The sequence below is a fragment of the Aotus nancymaae genome, unplaced genomic scaffold, assembly GCF_030222135.1.
Source record: "Aotus nancymaae isolate 86718 unplaced genomic scaffold, 86718_ANA_hifiasm-v0.15.2.pri h1tg000009l, whole genome shotgun sequence".
Classification (NCBI taxonomy): Eukaryota; Metazoa; Chordata; class Mammalia; order Primates; family Aotidae; genus Aotus; species Aotus nancymaae.
Window position 1 is genome coordinate 10,955,835 of NW_026988420.1, and position 20,196 is coordinate 10,976,030.

General features: G+C 44.2%; 1 protein-coding gene and 1 long non-coding RNA gene across 5 annotated transcripts in view; both read right to left on the reverse strand.

The window, feature by feature from the left end:
* Window positions 1–564: 564 nt before the first annotated feature.
* On the reverse strand, window positions 565–13,368 carry LOC135273853 (uncharacterized). The gene is made up of 2 exons (XR_010341637.1): window positions 2,377–13,368; window positions 565–1,434 (listed from the first exon to the last, which is right to left on the reverse strand). It is a non-coding gene; the product is annotated as an uncharacterized LOC135273853 (long non-coding RNA).
* Window positions 13,369–14,988: 1,620 nt separating this feature from the next.
* The window catches only part of RUBCNL (rubicon like autophagy enhancer), a 44,873-nt gene continuing 39,665 nt past the window's right edge, over window positions 14,989–20,196 (reverse strand). For 2 of the 4 annotated variants that reach the window (XM_064373553.1, XM_064373552.1), the window contains exons 12-13: window positions 17,421–17,574; window positions 15,271–16,813 (exon numbers count right to left, since the gene is read on the reverse strand). In XM_064373553.1, the coding sequence (XP_064229623.1) occupies window positions 16,706–16,813; window positions 17,421–17,574 (262 nt within the window). In that variant the 3' untranslated portion in view covers window positions 15,271–16,705. Of the gene's footprint in view, window positions 15,185–15,270; window positions 16,814–17,420; window positions 17,575–20,196 lie in introns of those variants that run through there. The other 2 variants (XM_064373554.1, XR_010341636.1) reach the window with 2 other exon arrangements.

The following is a 20,196-nucleotide window of genomic DNA, read 5'->3' on the forward strand; positions in this document are numbered from 1 at the left end:
TATGGATGGATCCCTCAGCTGAATGTAGTTTAGCCCTGCTTCTTTAACGAGATCCTCTGGGGTTCCAATTAGGACTTTGCTTGCTAGATGACAGAAATGTTCTATATTGCCGGGCACAGTGGCTCACACCCGTAATCCCAGCACTTTGGGAGCCCGAGGAAGGCGGATCATTTGAGTTCACGAGTTCGTGACCAGCCTGGCCAACATGGCAAAACCCCATCTCTACTAAAAATACAAAAATTAGCCAGACGTGGTGGTGGGTGCCTGTAATCCCAGCTACTCTGGAGGCTCGGGCATGAGAATTGCTTGAACCCAGGAGGTGGAGGTTACAGTGAGCCAAGATCCTACCACTGCACTCCAGCCTGGGCGACACAGTGAGACTTTCTTGAAAAGAAAGGAAAAGAAGAAAAGAAAAGAAAAGAAGAAAAGAAAAGAAAAGGAAGGAAGGAAGGAAAGAAAAAGAGGAAGAAAGAAAGAAAAAGAAAAAAAGAAAGAAGAGTTCTCTATTTTAACTGGGGAGTACACATAGGTGTATATCTTTGTCAAAGCTTCGTCAAACAATACAACACTTAAAATGGTTATATTTTATTGTCTTCAAGTTATACTTCAATACAGTTGATTTTCTTTGAAGTTCTGTATGTGATTTCTGAAAAAAGTCACTTGGAAATCTACATGGACATTATGAAAACTTGTTGGAGAATAAATTGTATATAATTAGAGTATCCCATTTTAGAGTTTACAGGGTGATTACGACAAGATGTGCTTTCTTTTACTATTGATTTGCCTATTACAGAATTTCATGTAGACAGATTCATTCAGCATGTTCTTTTTTGCTTCTGGCTTTTGGATTTATCAGCACTTTGTTCTTTTTAAGGCCGGTAGTATCCATTATACAAATAAAACAAGATTGGTTTATTCATTCTGTTAATGGTCTTTGGGTTTTTTTCCAGTTCTTCTGGATAAATATGTAGGAGTGAAATTTCTAGGTCATATGGTGAGTGTATGTTTAACTTTGTAAGGAACTGCCAAAATGTTTCCCAAAGTGTCTGAACCATTTGGTATTTCCACCAGCGATGCATGAGGTCCTATTGCTCCAAATCCTCGCCAGCGTTTGGTATTGTCAATCTTTCAAGTTGTGCACCTTTGAAAGAGTGTGCAGTGGTATCTCACTGCAGCACATGCAGAACTTTGAAGTTCAAAAAGTAGACAGGAAACATGCAAGAAAGTATAGAAGTCAGGTTGAGCTGATGAGTATTACCATGATCTGCATTATGCCGAGCTAAAATAATTGCTTTCCAGAAATTTGTCAGTCTGGACCAGGAGAGAGAATCAAGGACTTGTGGAGTTTTCACTGGGCTGCGGTCCAACTGATGGCTCATCCCATATCTTGGGGCAGGTTCAGGAAGGATTCTGATTGAGATAAGGAGAATCAACCTACAGAGTTCAGATTTGGCCAGTCAGTCCCACAAGCATGTAAGCCAATTCCTTACAATCAATCAACAAACAAACAAATGAACGTGTGTGTGTGTGTGTGTGTGTGTGTGTGTGTGTGTCCTACTGGGTCTGTTTCTCTGACAGAACCCTGACTGAGTCTAGGAAAGCAGCCTGTTGCATGGCAAGACTGACGCCATCTTGAAGTGGAACTGCCATGATGACAGATATTTGACTCCTGCAGACCAAGGTGTTCTTCAGTAAGGTCTTTAAACAATGCCTGTGGCATAGATAATTCCTCATAAAGATGCTCATCTAACTTCTCCAGTGGCCATTAGTCTGAGATGTGGCTGGGTGCGGTGGCTCACGCCTGTAATCCCAGCACTTTGGGAGGCCAAGGCAGGCAGATCACGAGGTCAAGAAACTGAGACAATCCTGACCAACATGGTGAAACTCTTTTCTACTAAAAATACAAAAATTAGCTGGGTGTGGTGGCATGAGCCTATAGTCCCAGCTACTCAGGAGGCTGAGGCAGGAGAATCATTTGAACCCCAGAGGTGGAGGTTGCAGTGAGCCAAGATCACACCACTGCAATCCAGCCTGGCAACAGTGAGACTCTACCTCAAAAAAAAAAAAAAAAAAAAAAAAAGTCTGAGACGTGATTAGCTGCATGTGTCTCTACCTTAAAAGATTGCTATGTAAATGATACTTTTTGGAGGGCAGGCATGAAGATTTACTGTCTCATGGCTGTCCAAGACATTGCTTCTGTTCATAAGTCCCTATTAAATGCTTCTGAGAAACTAGATTTGTCAGCCTCTTTCTTCAGCCTCTCAGCACCTTAGCCTTTGGGGGTTGGTTTGCATAGACCTGCACACCATGAACCAGTGACCAAGAGCAGCTTTCTATGCAACCAACCTCATTTTCCTTGTTTAAACCCTTACTTACCTGGTGGTTAGTGACGTCACAGCATAAGATAAGGCAGGCCCTAGCACAGATGTCAGCCAAGCCACTGGGGACAAATTGAGATTTTACCTTTAACTTGATTTTAATGGCAAATCCAAATCTGAGTTTCAATCATAAATCTTTAAGAAAAAGACTAAAAATTAAGTGAAAAATGGGCCACAGAACAGGCAACACTCAAAATAATGTTCTACGAACATATGCTAAGATGCTAAATCTCATATGTAAAGAAAGAAATGTGAATTACATCAGTAACATATCATTTGTCATCAACAGGCGAAGGTTTAAATGAATGATGGTAAATATGTGTGGTTTAGCATATGTCAATTATACCTCAATAAAGCTGCAAAAAGCAAAATTTAAAAAAAAAAGGTGTGTTTGGGATATTGCTGCAAAATGGAAATTCTCAGTCACAACCAGACAGTGTATTAATTGATTCATCATTAGGGCAGGTACTTTGGAAATATTTATAAAGATGTTAATTATACTCACATTTTGACCTAGCAGTTCCTTTTTCTAGAATAAATCTTATGACAAAATTTTAAACTGGTGCCAAAGAAGTAGCTAGAAAGAAATATAAGAAGTAAAGAAGAGAGAAAGAAAGAAAAGAGGCCAGGCATAGTAGTTCACGCCTGTAATCCCAGAACTTTGAGGGGCCAAGGTAGGTGAATCACTGAAGGCCAGGAGTTCGAGACCAGCCTGGCCAACATGGCGAAACCCCATGTCTACTAAAAATATAAAAATTAGCCTGGCATGGTAGAGGGCACCTGCAGTCCCAGCTACTTGGAAGGCAGAGTAGAGAATCACTTGAACCCAGGAGGCAGAGGTTGCAGTGTGCTGAGACTGTGCTGCTGCACTTCAGCCTGGGTGACAGAGCAAGACTCTGTCTCAAAAAAACAGAAAAGAAAGGAAGAACAGAAAAGCACATCCTAAGGAATTAATTAGACCCATGAATAAAGCTATAGGTATACTATTACACCTTTATACTAGCAAAAAATATTAGGGTATTATAACAGCAAAATATTTGGACAAAAATTAGATTAGTCATATGAATTACGATAGAACCACAGAATAGAATAGAATACAGGCATTAAAGTCACTATGCAGAGCTATGCGAACTGACATGAAAAGATATCCAAAAATACGACTGAGTGGGAAAAGTAGTTTACATAATAGAATTTGCTGAATAATCCCCTTTTTAATAGGTGTAGGAGAACAGCTAACAAACCTCATACATGTTCAAAGGTTTGGAAACGTGAACAACTTTAATAATCAGAAATAAAAATATATTACTTTTCCACTTAGAGAAAAATTAAAATAAATAACAAGAAATAAATACGGTCCTCCTTCAAGGGGCTTACGTGGGAAGCTGCTTTCAGCAGAAAGCAGCTACAATTAAGCAGAAATTTAACTGAAGCTCTAATATATTAATTTAGGATGTCCTGAGGCTCTACCTGACCCCCAAGAGAAATATCCATCAGGGGCGATTTCTAGGAATAATTGCATCTCTCCTAATTTTAACAGGTCTGATCTTTATCTCAGGGCTTGAATCAAGTAACTGAGAGTACTGCTCTCCATATTAGCTGTGAGAAAGTTCAAGGCCAAATTTATGCTCCCGTTAGTGAAGGTAAAGCGTCTCGCACTTGCATTTTGTATTCTGACATTTCCCCTGAATTCAGAGTATATTTTCTCCTCTTCTCTTTATCCTGATTTTCTCACTTATTTTTACCTTAATCAATGATTCATTCATTCAATAAGATATACAGAGTAGCTGGTATGTGCCAGAGGTATGTATGTATGTAGCTGGTATGTGCCGAACGAACGAACTGTGTGTGGCCTCAGTTTAGAGGCTACTGAGGGCAGCGGTTGTCAGAAGGGAGCAAACAAGAGAATTGTAACTTGTGTTACAAGCTACAGTGAAAAAATAATCATGTTGACTTGGAGACATGTAGAAACAAGAGCCACTGAGTCGAGGGGGAGGGTAGGGGAGCTGAGCTGAGCTCTGAGGTTGGGATGCAACCCAACATTTGAAGATGGGAAGCCATGGGAAGGAACAGAAAACAGCGTCTTCTGAGGTAGGAGTTCAATGCCTTCTAAAAATAGAGAGAAAATCCGTGTGGGTAGAACGTAGCAATCCCATGGGGCTTGGAGAGCTTTCAGGTTGGTGGACACATCAAGGCGCTGGGAGGGTGCTGTACCCGGAGAGAGTGTGGAAGCGCTGCGCCCTCCAACATACTCCGCCCTATGCATCGCTTCCGTTGGGCTGCTTCTGAGTTGTACCTTCTATAATAAACTGGTTAATATAGGTACTTTTCTGAGCTCTGAGTCATCCTAGTAAATTATTGAACCTGAAACTGGGGAGGCTTGTGAGAACCTCCAACTTTGTAGCCAAATTAGACAGCAATGTGAGTAGCCTGGCACTCAATACTTGGGTCTGGCATCTGAAGTGAGGACAGTCTTTGGGGACTGAGTGCTTAGACCTGTACAGTCCAACACTAACTCCAAGTAGTTACTGCCAGAATTGAATTAAACTGTAGGACACCCGGCCGGCGTCCTGAGAGGAGAATTGGTCATTGGTGTGGAAAACCCCCACGTTTGGTGTCAGAAGTGTTGTGAGTAAAATGTTCAGAGATACTCAAGATACCCTCAAAAACCTTATAGGGGAGGCAGACTAATAATCAGTAAAAATGTGGCCGGGCGCGGTGGCTCAAGCCTGTAATCCCAGCACTTTGGGAGGCCGAGGCGGGTGGATCACGAGATCAAGAGATCAAGACCATCCTGGTCAACATGGTGAAACCCCGTCTCTACTAAAAATACAAAAATTAGCTGGGCACGGTGGCGCGTGCCTGTAATCCCAGCTACTCAGGAGGCTGAGGCAGGAGAATTGCCTGAACCCAGGAGGCGGAGGTTGCGGTGAGCCGAGATCGCGCCATTGCACTCCAGCCTGGGTAACAAGAGCGAAACTCCATCTAAAAAAAAAAAAAATGTGTAATAGTATAAATCCATATAAGGTATAAAAAAGAATAAAGCAGGCTGGCACAGTGGCTCACGCCTTAATCCCAGCACTTTGAGAGGCCAAGGTGAACAGGGTCACGAGGTCTGGAGTTTGAGACCAGCCTTGCCAAGGTAGTGAAACCCTGTCTCTACTAAAAAATACAAAAAATCAGCTGGGCGTAGCGGTGAGCACCTGTCATCCCAGCCACTTGATAGGCTGAGGCAGGAGAATTGCTTGAACCTGGGAGGCAGAGGTTGCAGAGAGCCGAGATCACGCCACTGCACTCCAGCCCAGACTACAGTGAGAGATTCTGTCTCAAAAAATAAATAAATAAAATACATGAAATAACTAAAATAATAATAATAAAGCAGAAAGAGTAACTAATACTGAGAAGAGCTAGAGAACAAGGCTAAGCTTCGCAGAGGACGGCGACGAAGGACGAATAGGAGTTTTCCAGGCTGATAAAGAGGAAAGACTTCCCCTTATATGTTTTCTTTTTAATTTTATTGGCACAATCCTTCTTGGTTTATGCTTTGAAATCCCAACCAAAAATTCAGTAGAAGCACCTCTGCAGCTTTATGATGGTCTGCTAATTGTAACAGCTAGAAACAGTGAAAAGGCATGCAAATGCAGACTCACTTCTATTCAAAAAAGATGTGTTTTGTCCTCACCAGACCAGATATGACCTTAAATTGGATGAGAGGCCCTCAGAGATCAACACTGCCTGTGCTGGGGCAAGGCAAGGGTGACAGTCATGCCTCTCTCGGCCATGGGCTTCCTCCTCCCCACTTCCTTCTTCTCACTCTATCCACTCCCCCAGGCTGTGAACCTGAGCAGCAAGTGCAGCCTGCCCCTTCTCACCAGGAGTCAAAGATGCTTAAGTCTCAAAAACCCAACCTGAACAGCAAAGAAAGCCTACGTAGATAAGGCTGTGTGTGTGTACTTGGACGTGTGTGCACACACCTCTGTCCCTCGGCATATGTTACCCTGGTGGCTGTGGACTGGAACCAGGCTCTCGGAAAATTCCCCCCGTTTTTTAAAAATCTGTCAGAGTTCACAGTTAAAAGAAAGCGTCATCTGCTCCAGTTGCTTTAAGCAGAACAGAGATTTGTAGAAGGACATCAGAAGGAACTTCCAGAACAGCAAGCAAGGATAAAGAGCCATGCTCGGAAAGAATCTGAAATGAGGAGCCTACAGTTGCCAGAACCTCAGGCACAATCACACCAAGGCTATGCCCCTGGCATGGGTGCTCCTCAGCCCCGCCTCCCTGCGTCGCAAGATCCTGATTTCAGAACAGCTGGGATGCATCCAATCCGTGGTTCCTGGGTCGCCTGCCAGTCCCCTGGCTGCAAAAAAAGGTCAGAGAAGGAAGAAGACTGGAAATTTTTGCATTTATGGCAGGACGTGGCCTTGGCTCCCAGCAAGAATCACCAGATTGAAATTTCCCAAAAGTAGGAAGGGAATTTAGATGCTTGGCAGGGGGGAAACAATCATTCACTTCACCCCCCATCAACACTGTAAAGTAAAAATGTGAGAAAAAATCTGCAGGGAAGTTTGGAACAAAGACTAAGAGGAGAAAGAATTGAGGAACATTTTTCAAATAGCCACGATTTATGTAGGTACAAAACCATTTCATCCTCACCGCAGCAGTCTGGCTTCCTTTCTCGTTATTGCACTACAATCTCATCATCTGCATATTTGACTTAACCACAATTTAATCAAAAGCTTGCAGGAAAAAAAAGAGAAGGAAAAAAGACACACAAAAAAGAAAGGAGACTGTGCTGTGGGAAGAGGCAGACGGGAGTCTGTGGTCCCCTGGGGGGTTCTCGGTCCCCACGGCAGGTACAATGCCGCCATGAGCAGGAAAATCATATCTGAAGACAATGTTTAAAATTCAACAAATGCAAGTCAACCACTTTTTCTGTTGTTCAAGTGTTAAAACAGTCATCTATTCCAAAGTAAGGAATAGCCTTGCTTTGCTGGACTTATTAAGCCTCCATATGTTTATCTCCCATGTGGCAGCTGCTTAAGAGGTTTTAAAGGGTAACTTTCTAGTAAGTAATTTTTAATCCAACTTTAGAACTTATAGCCCCAGCACCGAGTGACGCTCCCAGTGAGGTGAGAGTCCACAGTCGTCCTTCTTGTAACGGGGTTTTGTAAATACTAGCCTCAGAACAGCCTCCCTACCACAATTCTATCTCCAGCTTCCACGTCATCACCAGAGTTAACTTTCTGAAGGCACAAACATAGTAGTCCCCTGTCAAAAGTGCTTCTGAGACAGTGAAACATAGAGGTGAGGCATAGTGCGACGGTTACGAGTGTAAGCTTAACCACAATAATACAATTAAGACTGTGAGCTTGAGCTTCCTGTAAAACCGGCAGCCTGAACATATATTTACTTTTGCATACTGCTAAAGTCCCTCTAAAGCAACGGTAGAAAGATGGCTCAAAAACAACAATTAAGGAATTCTTTTATAGACATAAACTTACAAGGACAGAAAGGACGAGGGAGGAAGCATGAGCAACAAAGCTTTGGGAGCCGGAACGTCAGTGGAGGTGCTGTAACTGACTGCATCATCTTAACCCTACCTCCCTTTCCTGCCTTTTTTCATCCTCTGTAGGGAACTGGAAGGGAGCAGCTACTGAAATCCCACATGGACCCACACGGACCCAGCTGGCTGGAGGGGCTAGGGGCAGGGGCCTGGCATGGGGCATCGGCTCAGCCCTGCCCTACGCTTTGGACATCTGGACACTAGAGCAGAGACAACATGGCATATGGTCATCAGCTTCAGGTTGGGGAGGAGAGGAGGTAGTTAATAGAGGAAGTTAACCTAATTGGAATCAGGTTTGGTCAGAAAAAGGCAACAAATTCTGCCTGTGTTTGTGTTTGGAATGTATTGCATATGGAGAGTGTTCCCTAGCATGCACCTTTGGGAGACTTCTCCAGGGGGTCCTAGGACTACTCACAAGGGAATGGGAGGGTCTGGTGGCATTTGTGGTATGCAGCCTGACCCACGCTCCTGCCCCCATGGTGTGAGGAAGACTACTTACTGTAGCATTTTTATAGGTCATGCTTTAGAACCAAGTCAGAGCCTGAGGAGGAGCTGGAATCAGAAGGTGACTCTGACTGTTTAATACTGTCAGCTTTGGAGGCTGCAAGGTTCTAGAGTAGGCACTGGGTCAGGTTCATACCTGTGCTTCCTGAGCAAGGCTGATGGTCAGTGATAGATTTTTAAATTGTCTTCAACTCAGAATTTCTGGATACATGAGATCACCCAAGAAGTGAAGATACAGAAGATGGGCGATGGCGACCTGGAAATTGTGGTCAGTCTTCCAGTACCAGGAGAGCTTTGTGGGGATGTACACATATCAGCATGCTCAGTTGGCCATGGCCACCAAGAGCAGCTCCCTGGGGAAAATGACTGGCCAAGAAAGTGGCACGTGCTCTGGGACTGGTCAGGACATGGTCAGAATGTCACGTGAGCTCACAGGCCACCGTGAATGGCCATAGCGCAGGAAAGGTGTCTACCAGCTTTCTATAGAGTTCAGGGTTGGAAGAAACATGTAAATATCACACAGGACATATATACAGTAAAAACTTACTTGTATGTCTCAAGTTCAGTCTAACTGGGTGCCTGTATTTGTATCTGCCCAATTTGGCAATCCTACTAGGCTGTGCCACTCCCACACCGATTCTCTCATCCAAAGATGGGGCTCTGGGAAGCTCAGCCAAAATGTGGCCAATCTGGACTCTGACAACCAGAGAAGGTTGGCAGGGAGGTGGCTCTGAGGAAATCCAGTAGCAACTGACGTGCTCTCGGGGTGGAAATAACCAGTGTTAGGTTTTCATTAGCACTAGCACCAGAAGAGTGTAACTGTCCTAAGTTATGTCTCTGTGTGCCGTACATTACAGAACTTTCACTTCCATTATCTTGTTAGACGCACACAATCACCTTGCAAGGTAGGTGTTATGCACCACTTTCCAGATAAGGAAGCCCAGATGCAGAGATTAAACGATCTGTCCAAAGTCACCCCACTTGAAAGTGTCTAAGCCACCCTTTCCATGTAGGTTTCCTGACTGTTAACTGTCCACTCTACATTCTCATCACCCATGGGTCAAAACTATCACCCTTTCCTCCCCACGACAAGTGATCAAATGGGAAGGAGTCCCTTAGAAAAGTTGATGTTATTTTTATGGAAGACTCTACCATGAAGGCAAGAACACAGCAGGATGAGAAAAGAGGGGGCAGCCCTGGGGAGAGAGAAAGCTGGAAGCAGAGGTAGAGGCCATAAAAAGTGCAAGGAAGTGTTGGGGGCAGTGGCTCACACCTGTAATCCCAGCACTTTGGGAAGCCGAGGCAGGCAGATCACAAGGTCAGGAGTTCGAGATCAGCCTGGCCAACATGGTGAAATCCCATCTCTGCCAAAAATAGAAAAAAATTAGCTTCACATAGTGGTGCATGCCTGTGGTCCCAGCTACTCGGGAGGCTGAGGCAGGAGAATCACTTGAACCCAGGAGGCGGAAGTTGTAGTGAGCCGAGATCACGCCAACTGCACTCCAGCCTGGGTGACAGAGACAGACCCTGTCTCAAGAAAAAAAAAAATGCAATGATCACTGGTCATTAGAGAAATGCAGACCAAAACTACATTGAGATACCATCTCACGCCAGTTAGAATGGTGATCATTAAAAAATCTGGAGACAACAGATGCTGGAGAGGATGTGGAGAAATAGGAACACTTTTACACTGCTGGCGGGAGTGTAAATTAGTTCAACCATTGTGGAAGACAGTGTGGCGATTCCTCAAGGACCTAGAAATAGAAATTCCATTTGACCCAGCAATCCCATTACTGGGTATATATCCAAAGGATTATAAATCATTCTACTATAAGGACACATGCACACGAATGTTCATTGCAGCACAGTTTACAATAGCAAAGACCTGGAACCAACCCAAATGCCCATCGATGATAGACTGGACAGGAAAAATGTGGCACATATACACCATGGAATATTATGCAGCCATCAAAAATGATGAGTTCGCGTGCTTTGTAGGGACATGGATAAACCTGGAAACCATCATTCTCAGCAAACTGACACAAGAACAGAAAATCAAACATCGCATGTTCTCACTCATAGATGGGTATTGAACAATGGGAACACATGGACACAGGGAGGGGAGCACTATACACTGGGGTCTGTTGGGGGGGAGTGGGGGGGACAGCGGCGGGTGGGGAGTTGGGGAGAGATAGCATGGGGAGAAATGCCAGATATAGGTGAAGGGGAGGAAGGCAGCAAATCACACTGACACGTGTGCACCTATGCAACAACCTTGCATGTTTTTCACATGTACCCCAAAACCTAAAATGCAATTAAAAAAAAAGTGCAATGAAAAAATACAAAATTTGCTTAATGTATGTGGTTAAGCTCTTTAATCCTTAGTCCCCTCAGCTGGGAGAGCTGCCCAGACGTGCGAGGATGCAGAAACTCTCATTTTCTCCATTTGTGCTGAGGCTTCCCAATCGTGTCTGCAGCCTGCTACCTCAGCATCACTCACAAAAGCACTATTTTAGTTTCTAGTGAAGTGAAAGAGGGGAACAACAGTTTCCCTTCCCAAACCGGATGAGAAATTATTTAAAGATAGAGATCCTTAAATGCTTGGTTTAAGGAAGCATGCTTCTAAAGGAGGTTGACAAATGACACAGTGCAGTTCTCTACTTCACCCGCCCTGGGCGATGACTTCAGGAAAGCTTTGTGCAGGTGGCATCTGGCGGATGCTAAGCCAGCCACGCAGGCTCAGACCTGGGGGCAGAAACTGGAGTGCCAAACCCCTCTATGACATGTCTACCATGTTCCTTCCTGCAGGTTTGAATTTCAAAGTCTCCGACAAATGACCACAGTCTGGGGGGTTTAAAACAATAGGGCCGGGTGCGGTGGCTCACGTGTGTAATCCCAGCACTTTGGGAGGCTGAGGCAGGTGGATCACCTGAGGTCAGGAGCTTGAGACCAGTCTGACCCACATGGTGAAACCCTGTCTCTACTAAAAATACAAAAATTAACCAGGCTACTCAGGAGGCTGAGACAGGAAAATCTCTTGAACCCAGGAGGCAGAAGTTGAAATCAGCAGAGATCACACCACTGCACTCCAGTCTGGGTGACAGAGCAAGACTCCATCTCAAAAAACAAACAAACAAACAAAAAGAACAGGAATTTATTCGCTCATAATTCTCAATACCAGAAGTTTGAAATCAAAGGGTCAGCCATGCTGGTTTTCTCTGAAGCCTCCGAGGAAGAACCTACCCCCTGCCTCTCTCCGGCTTCTGGTGGTCACCATCAATACCTGATGCTCCTGAGCATGTAGATGCATCACCCCAACCTCTGCTTTTGCTCTTCCCTGTATCTTCTCTGTGCTCTCAATTTCCCTTTTCTTATTATAAGGACACCAGTCACTAGATCAAAACTCAGCCTAATGCAGAATGTCCTCATCCTAACTTAACTGCATCTGCAAAGACCCTGGTTCCAAACGGGTCACAGCACAGACACCTGGAGTTAGACCTTTAACATATCGTTTCATGGGACATAATTCAACCCACAGCAGTAGCTATTGTTCTAATCCTTGTATTACAGATGAAACTGAAATCCAGAGAGTAACTTACCCAGAGATACAGAAAATAGGGGGTATGACTCATTTTCATATCTAACGGGTGTTTCATTTTCATTTCTAATCCTCATCTCAACCGCATGGAGTCATATCCCTCATTTTACAAACGGAGACTCAGATAATTTAAATGGCTTTTCCAGTCTCTGAGTCTCTTTGTGATGCTATAAAGGAATACCTGAGGCTGGGTGATTTATAAAGAAAAGAGGTTAATTTGGCTCATGGTTCTGCAGGCTGTATAAGCATGGCACCAACATCTGCTTCTGTGAGGACTTCTAGCTGCTTCCACTCATAGTAGAGGGGAAGGGGAGCCTAAGTGTGCAGAGACCTCATGGAAAGAGAGGAGGCAAAGAGAGGGCAGGTGGGGCCAGGCTCTTTATAACAACCAGCTCTCATGGGAACTAAGAGTGAGAACTCACTCATTACCGCAGACAGCACCGAGCTATTCATGAGGGATCCCCCGCCTGACCCAAACACCTCTTCTTAGGCCCAGCTTCAGCACTGGGGCTCAGATTTCAGCATGAGGTTTGGAGGAGTCAAACAAACCAAACTAGAGCAGCCAGAATCACCATGGGGAGGCAGAAAGTGGTGTATCTGGGATCTAATCTGAAGTCCTGGCCAATAATTCTCACCCAGGTCAACACACCAGAAAGTCTTTGGGATAGCTTGCTAGCTTGCCCCTCCTCATCCTATAGGCTCTGCTTTGAGATGGTGCAACTTCCTCCCTGCAGTTGAGAATCATGACTGTAAATGACACATTACTGGAATCGTCCATGCGAAGAGTGTAGAGGCAGAAAATGAATCACTGACCTTTACAGCACTGCAACTGATGCCTCACAGTGGGTGATGGTCTGACCAAGCATTCACCTTCCTGCCGGCAGCCAAGGAAGAGTTGAACAGAAAACCCATACAATCAAGAAAACCAACTAAAGAGCTGTATATGCCACAACTAATGACTTCCCTATGGGGTGCTATACGTGGGCTGAAGATCACTTCCGTAACAGGTGCCTTCCTGGGAAGAAGCCTCTATTATCACACTGGAGAGGAACAAAGTCTCAGACAAATCCCATACTGCAGTTGTTTAAATAACCTCATTCTTCCTCAAAATAAAAAATCAAAAGCATCACTTCCTGGCAACTGCTGTGCCCTCTTCTTTAATATCAAAGATACATAACACACATACACACACACTCATGCTCACCAGTGCCTTACACAGACACCCTGAGCACAGAGCCCTTCAAGCGATGCTTGAGCCACAGAAGCTGCCTTAAATCAACACTGATGTGAGAAAACAGCCCAATGCTGCTTCTGCAGGTTTGAGCAACACTTACCAGTTAAAGTCGTTTTTACTCCTTTGTCTCAAAAAGACATCACGAAAGAAGCAGGGGCTAGGCATGGGCTTTGGAGGCAGGTGGACTTGAATGCCAACCCCAGCTCCATCATGCACTTTCTGTGGGAATCTAGGAAAGTTATTTCTCTTCTCTAGGCCTCAATTTCCTTACCTGTAAATGGAGATACAGACGTTTACCTCAGAAAGGTATGTGAACATACCACCCTCACCCTTGATTCCTAACAGAGAATATGAGCAATGGGCAAGACTGAAACATTGTTTGGAATCTGGTTCTGTTTATCCTATGTGCCTATACGTCTATATCACTTAAAAAAGGTCTGACTTAAATAATGAATGTGAGCATAGTTCTGGCAGAGACGTCGAGGATGAGAAAACAATGGACAGAATGAGAAGACTGAATGAAAAGAGACTGATGGAAGTCATTCATTTCTTTCATGTGCTCAATACTATCCCGTTGAATAAAACACACACATACACATGGCTGGTTGGGGTTGGGGACAACCTGTCCTGTTGTCCCGTTGTCCCTGTGTCCCTGTTGCCTGCCTGTGCTGTCTGAGAAAATCAAGGTCGGTTTCGTTAGGGCATGTGAACCTCAGGGAATGTAATACCCAAACCCTAGGTTGAAAACCGTTCAGTCTAAAGATACAACATGAAGGGACCCAGCCTCAAGGCCCCTTTCTCAAGTAGGAGCAAGTATATAGAAAGTAGAAGAAAAAAATAGGCTCACATGTTTCAGGAAAACATATAAGAACTATCAGAAAAAAGAAATTCATAAAGGTTTTGTGATTCATTTAACCTTATTAGTCAATGTCTATGATTTTAATGTTGTCACTGGAATCACACTGTTCATTAAGAGTATTTTCCCCAGTTTGTTTAAAGCTGCAAATATCTTATGTTCAGTTTCACATGTATAAAACAAGATCCTCAAAGGCAGGGATGGAGTTCTACTCACTTCTGCCTCCCGTGACACTGCAGTGGGTGGAACAGAGACAATACAGGTTCAATTTGTGCCATCTGAAAGAGTGCCATCTAGCGGCAACTGCTTCAAACTGCACTTCAACTGGACCTAGACGCCCTGCTAAGCAACTCAAACTCATCACAAAATAAATCTGCAGAAGAAATGTGTATTCTTTATTCAAACTCTAGAGTAAATAAAATGTGTAAGATTGACATAATCGCAAAATGGCATTTAAATGGAGGTCTGTCTCTAATGAAATAAAAGCCAGAGCAAACAGATTTGGGGTCATATTTTTGTTCACTGAAAGTACCAATCAGTTTCATCAAACAAGTTTTAGAGGAAGAGAAATTGAGTAATTCATCTTGTCAGTTACAATTCACACACACACACACACACACACACACACACACACACACACACAAAATGGCTCAACATCAGTTCAACATAACTATTCAAATACAAAAGTATAACAAACTCTTAGAAAAACCAATAGCAGCCAAAACACAGGACATTTGTAAACAAAACCACTATTAATCCTGTGCCTAATCACAGAATCTGCATTCTTTTGAAATATTAAGTATATACAATAAAGAGAATATTGACCATCTTTTTCCTTAATATATAATACCTGGTATCTAAAACAATGTCACCAATAATAGACACAAATTGGGGTAATCATAAGGCATGTTGAACAGTCTTTTTCACAGTACTCAGGGGCATCATGTTGCTGCAGAGGGCACACTTTCCAGAAGTTTCCTCCTAGCTGTGATCCTCGCACAGCGGGGGCACTCGGAGGACCGGAAGCACTGTTTGTGAAAGCAAGCCCTGCACACTGCAAGCAAGGAAGACAGCCGTCAGCAAACAGCCTATCTTGTTTTCTCATATTTCTGCAGACACTCATCTACATCCTAAGGAGGGAGGGGATCTGAATCCAGAACGCAGAATCTTCTAAGAAGAAATCAGCTAGGCTGAAACGCACAAGGATTACTACTCTCCCAACAGGTCATGAGCAGAAGGCTCAGAGAGCCTGATGTAAGACACCGCAGTACCTACTGGATCTGCCCAAGCACTGAGGCAGGCGCTTCCCCAGCTGCCGAGAGAGCTGGTGACTGATAACACTTGGGAAGTCATATTGTTTCTCTGGAAATGGCCCTACATCAAGAGAGCTGCCTCATCCAAGCTCATACCCTCTTCCTGGCACCAGTCTGCATCCAATGACTGGTCACTATGTAGTGAGTAGGCTAGCCCCAATTTGTCCCCAGTTTGGAACAATGCTGAAAGGCCACCAAACTCCAGAGCTCCCTGTGAAACGAGCTGAGGGCTCCATTGCAACCACTGAACAATTCAACTTCTCCCTCTCCCAGTCCTACTGCCTGCACACCCCACGTGTATTGAGTTGAGGAACATGAAACTATTTGCATGCAAATCTCTGCCTCAGAGTCTCTTTGCTGGGGAGGCCATCCTGCAACACTGCCTAAAGTGTTAGCAGAGAAAATACTGGAGTGGCCTGAGAGGAGGACATCCTTCTATCAAGGGTGAAGGTAGAGTCTGTTATCAGGATCTCTCCCATGAAACAGAGTTTACAGAACACGGGATTCTCTCAGGCACTAATACTGTAGAAGAAGGGTTGGCAACCTTTTCTGTAAAGAGCCAGATAGCAAATGTTTTAGGCCTTGTGGGCCGTGTGTTCTCTACAATAGCCACTCAACTCTGCCTCCGTGACACAAAAGCAGCCAGGGACTTCACCACTGGGCATGACTGATCCAGTTACAGGACAGAGAGGTGGGCATAGGCAACAAAGGGACCATCTCCACTATCCAAACCCTGCACCAGGAGACATCATCCTTTATCCCCGCCCTACACACATACTCCTCCTTCTGTGCCCAAAACTTCATTTGATCTCTAATTGAACATACAAGCACACACCAGCACGACTGTACTTTAAGTAACAGTGCTTAAATTATTCAGCTTAACTTAATTTTATGCTTAAGTTTTATTTTTTCTTTTTCTTTTTTTTGAGACGGAGTCTTGCTCCGAAACCAGGCTGGGGTGCAGTGGTGTGATCTTGGCTCACTGCAACCTCCACCTCCAGGGTTCAAGTGATTCTCCTGCTTCAGCCTCCCATGTAGCTGGGACTACAGGTGCCCACCACCATGCCCGGCTAATTTTTGTATTTTTAGTAGAGACAGGATTTCACTATGTTGGCCAAGATGGTCTCGATCTCCTGACTTTGTGATCCACCTCGACCTCCCAAAGTGCTGAGATTACAGACGTGAGCCATGGCGCCTGGCCTGTGCTTAAGTTACTAAACTTAGTTTAGATAATTAGTTAAGCTATTATTGAGCTTCTATTATTAGATTATTAAGATACCTGCACATCTTCTACATGTTTCCGTCTGAAATGGGAAGATGACAGTTGTATTCCGGCAAAATTCACAAATAAAGCCCTTTCCTTGACACAGCTGTAAAAGAAGACATCAAAAAGTCGCAACTTTCTCCTGATTTTTCGTTATCATAGAACTTTATAAACATCAGTTTTTGAATGTCTATGATTCCAGCCTCTAGAAAGAAAAGGATGTTGTTGTTTTGCAGCAATGAATGAATCAGAACCAAGAAAAAGAAAAAAATGTATATTTATCCAATTCCACATCAAAGCAGTTTTAAGGTACCAGAGAAAGGTCACAATTGCAAACATGTACTCTGAAATGATCTAATTTCATTTCTCATTGCTGCACTACAATTTTCAATCCATGTAGACACAGAGCTTCCTTTTCCATTGACTCCTGGTTCCACATGGCTGTATTTGGCACTCCAGGGCAGCATGGGCCCTGAGCAGAACTGCGCACCCAGATGAAAAGTCCCTTGGTCCAGGCTTGCGTCCTAGCGCTGCCACTTACCAGCAGGAGCATCTCAGCTGTTACTTCACAGCTCTGACCTCAGTTTTCTCATCTCTTACCTGGTCACAGGCACTTCCCTCAAGGCTTGTGAGAGTTAAATGAAGTCAAGTGCAGAACACCCAGCCCAGGCCCTGGTGCATCGGGAACACATCTGCTCCGGGCACACCCTCACCTCACAGCCGGCCACATGTGCGAGGGAAGCTTTCAGAATGTCCTTGAGCAAGGGCGTCAGCAGCCCTTTCTTGATCCTGACCAGGTCCTCAAGAGAGAACAGGTGGAGCTCATCAGTCAAGTGTCCCGGCACCTGTTCAAACGCCTTTAATGCACTGCCAGAGAGGAAACAAAGACGGATTCAGAAACCCACCCACGCAGAGTCTGGGGAAGAATGGAGCCAGTTGTTTTCTCTTGGCACTCATGCTTCATTTTTTTTTAACTCAATTTAAAAAATAAATAGCCCCAAGAACAACAGGGAACAATGCTCGCCACCATTCTACGTTTTGCAAGTTTGCTTGGAAGCCAGGAAGTTAACATTCCATAAAAGCTGATTTCAAAAAGCTGAATGAGCAGAGATGTGCATCTCTTACAGCCTGCCCATGCAAACACTGAGCAAAAGAAAACAGCATTAGTTTTTTAAGTCTTAAAGAATATGTACCTAGTACCTTTCGATTACCAAGTAATCAAAATTCCTACCTTATTTCTTCCAGCTACATTTCAAGTCTAACAGCCTCATGGACTGTTGGCTCAGCTGGGAGAATTCTCACTCATGGGGCAAGAGTCAGGCACTGAGTTTAAGGCTCATGCAGCCAACTTCCAGTGGTCATGGTCCTCAGGGTATTCAAAACTTAATCTTCTCCAAACCAAGCAGGTGTCCACCTGAATTCTCTAAATGGCTAGGAGAAGCACTATTCCCTGCACTTCCAAGACAGCCACGGTCTACGCTGAACTTGGTATGCTACTAATGCCAAATTCTCTCCAACTCTCCACCCAGCCTGAGGTGCCCACTCCTGTGGTATCCTCTGACTGGAGAATCCCCAGTCTCTCTTCTTTGCTCCACCCTTACTCTTGAAGCTCAGTCTTTTTCTCTTGGAATCCTTGCTTGCTCTCTACCCCACCTCACTCCTAACTGAGACAAATGCTGCCTCCCTTTGCATCCTCATGGCGCCCTGACGTGTGTCTAACACGCATTCCAGCAATGATTGGTTTGTGCTGACCATCCCCCTGGACTTAACACAGATCTACCAATTTTTTTATCTGAAGCACAGAATGAATATTCAAGAATTTGTGTACAAGGTAGGAAGTGTAGGTACTGTTACATGTTACGGATGAAAGAACTGAGGCCCTGAGACCAAGGCCATGCCAAGGCCATGAAGCAAAGGTGCAAAGCCAGATGACTATAGAATACATGCTCCTGCCGGGCGTGCTGGCTCACACCTATAATCCCAGCACTTTGGGAGGCCGAGGTGGGTGGATCACGAGGTCAAGAGATCGAGACCATCTTGGTCAACAAGGTGAAACTCCGTCTCTACTAAAAATACAAAAATTAGCTGGACATGGTGGCACACGCCTGTAGTCCCAGCTACTCGGGAGGCTGAGGCAGGAGAATTGCTTGAACCCAGGAGGTGGAGGTTGTGGTGAGCCGAGATTGCACCATTGCACTCCAGCCTGGGTAACAAGAGTGAAACTCTGTCTCAAAAAAAAAAAAAAAAAAGAATACATGCTCCTTCCCCCAAAATTTAATTAAAAACAATACCTCATCATTAAAGATTAGAGACTGAAAAAATGCTTTAAAGCCAAACCATTTATTTAAAAACTCTATGATTCCATCAGCTACAATAATCTTAACTCCCTTGAGTAACCTATGCTTTTCCACTAAAAAAATCTCTCTCTCAATGAATCAATGCCTCAATCTTTACTGGTTGTGTAGTATTCTATTCTATGGACATGGTATTAATGTAACTACTGCCCTATTATGAACAGATGGTAGATTTTTAAAATAGTTTCAACTTTTATTTTATATTCGGGGGTCTGTGTACAGGTTTGTTACATAGGTATATTGCACGACACTGAAGTATGATCCCATCACCCAGAGAGTGAGCATAATACCTCTTAATAGACTTTTAATACTGTTTCTTGTTTAAAAACAAAACTAGTAATCCCAGCACTCTGGGAGGCCGAAGTGGGCAGATCACCTGAGGTCGGGAGTTCTAGACCAGCCTGGCCAACATGGTGAAACACTGTCTCTACTAAAAATACAAAAACTAGCCAGGTATGATGGCGTATGTGTGTAATCCCAGCTACTTGGGAGGCTGAGGCAGAATTGCTTGAACCTAGGAGGCAGAGGTTGCAGGAAGCCAAGATTCTGCCACTGCACTCGAGACTGAGCAACAGAGCAAGACTGTCTAAAAAAAACAAAAAACAAAAAACAAACTATACTTTAACTTAATATCTGCCTATATCCATCGGTATGTCCCTAGGATAAACTTTTAAAGTAGAATTTATGAAGACCATGGTCCCACTTGGTTAGACATGCCTCCCTATAAGGGGTTTTAAAAGGCCCCTGGTGGCCGGGCACAGTGGCTCACGCCTGTAATCCCAGCACTTTGGGAGGCTGAGGCAGGCAGATCACAAGGTCAGGAGTTCGAGACCAGCCTGACCAATGTGGTGAAATCCTGTCTCTACCAAAAATACAGGAGGCAGAGGTGGCAGCGAGCCAAGATTACTCCATTGCACTCCAGCCTGGGCGACAGAGTGAGACTCTGTTTAAACAAACAAACAAACAAACAGGCCCCTGGCATACTCATGTTCATATCTATCTTATTCACAATAGCTAAGGAGGGAAGCAACCCTAGTGTCCATGGATGAATAGATGGATAAACAAAATGCAGTATATACATACAAAGGAAATTCTGACACATGCTACACTGTGAATGAACCTTGAGGATGTTATG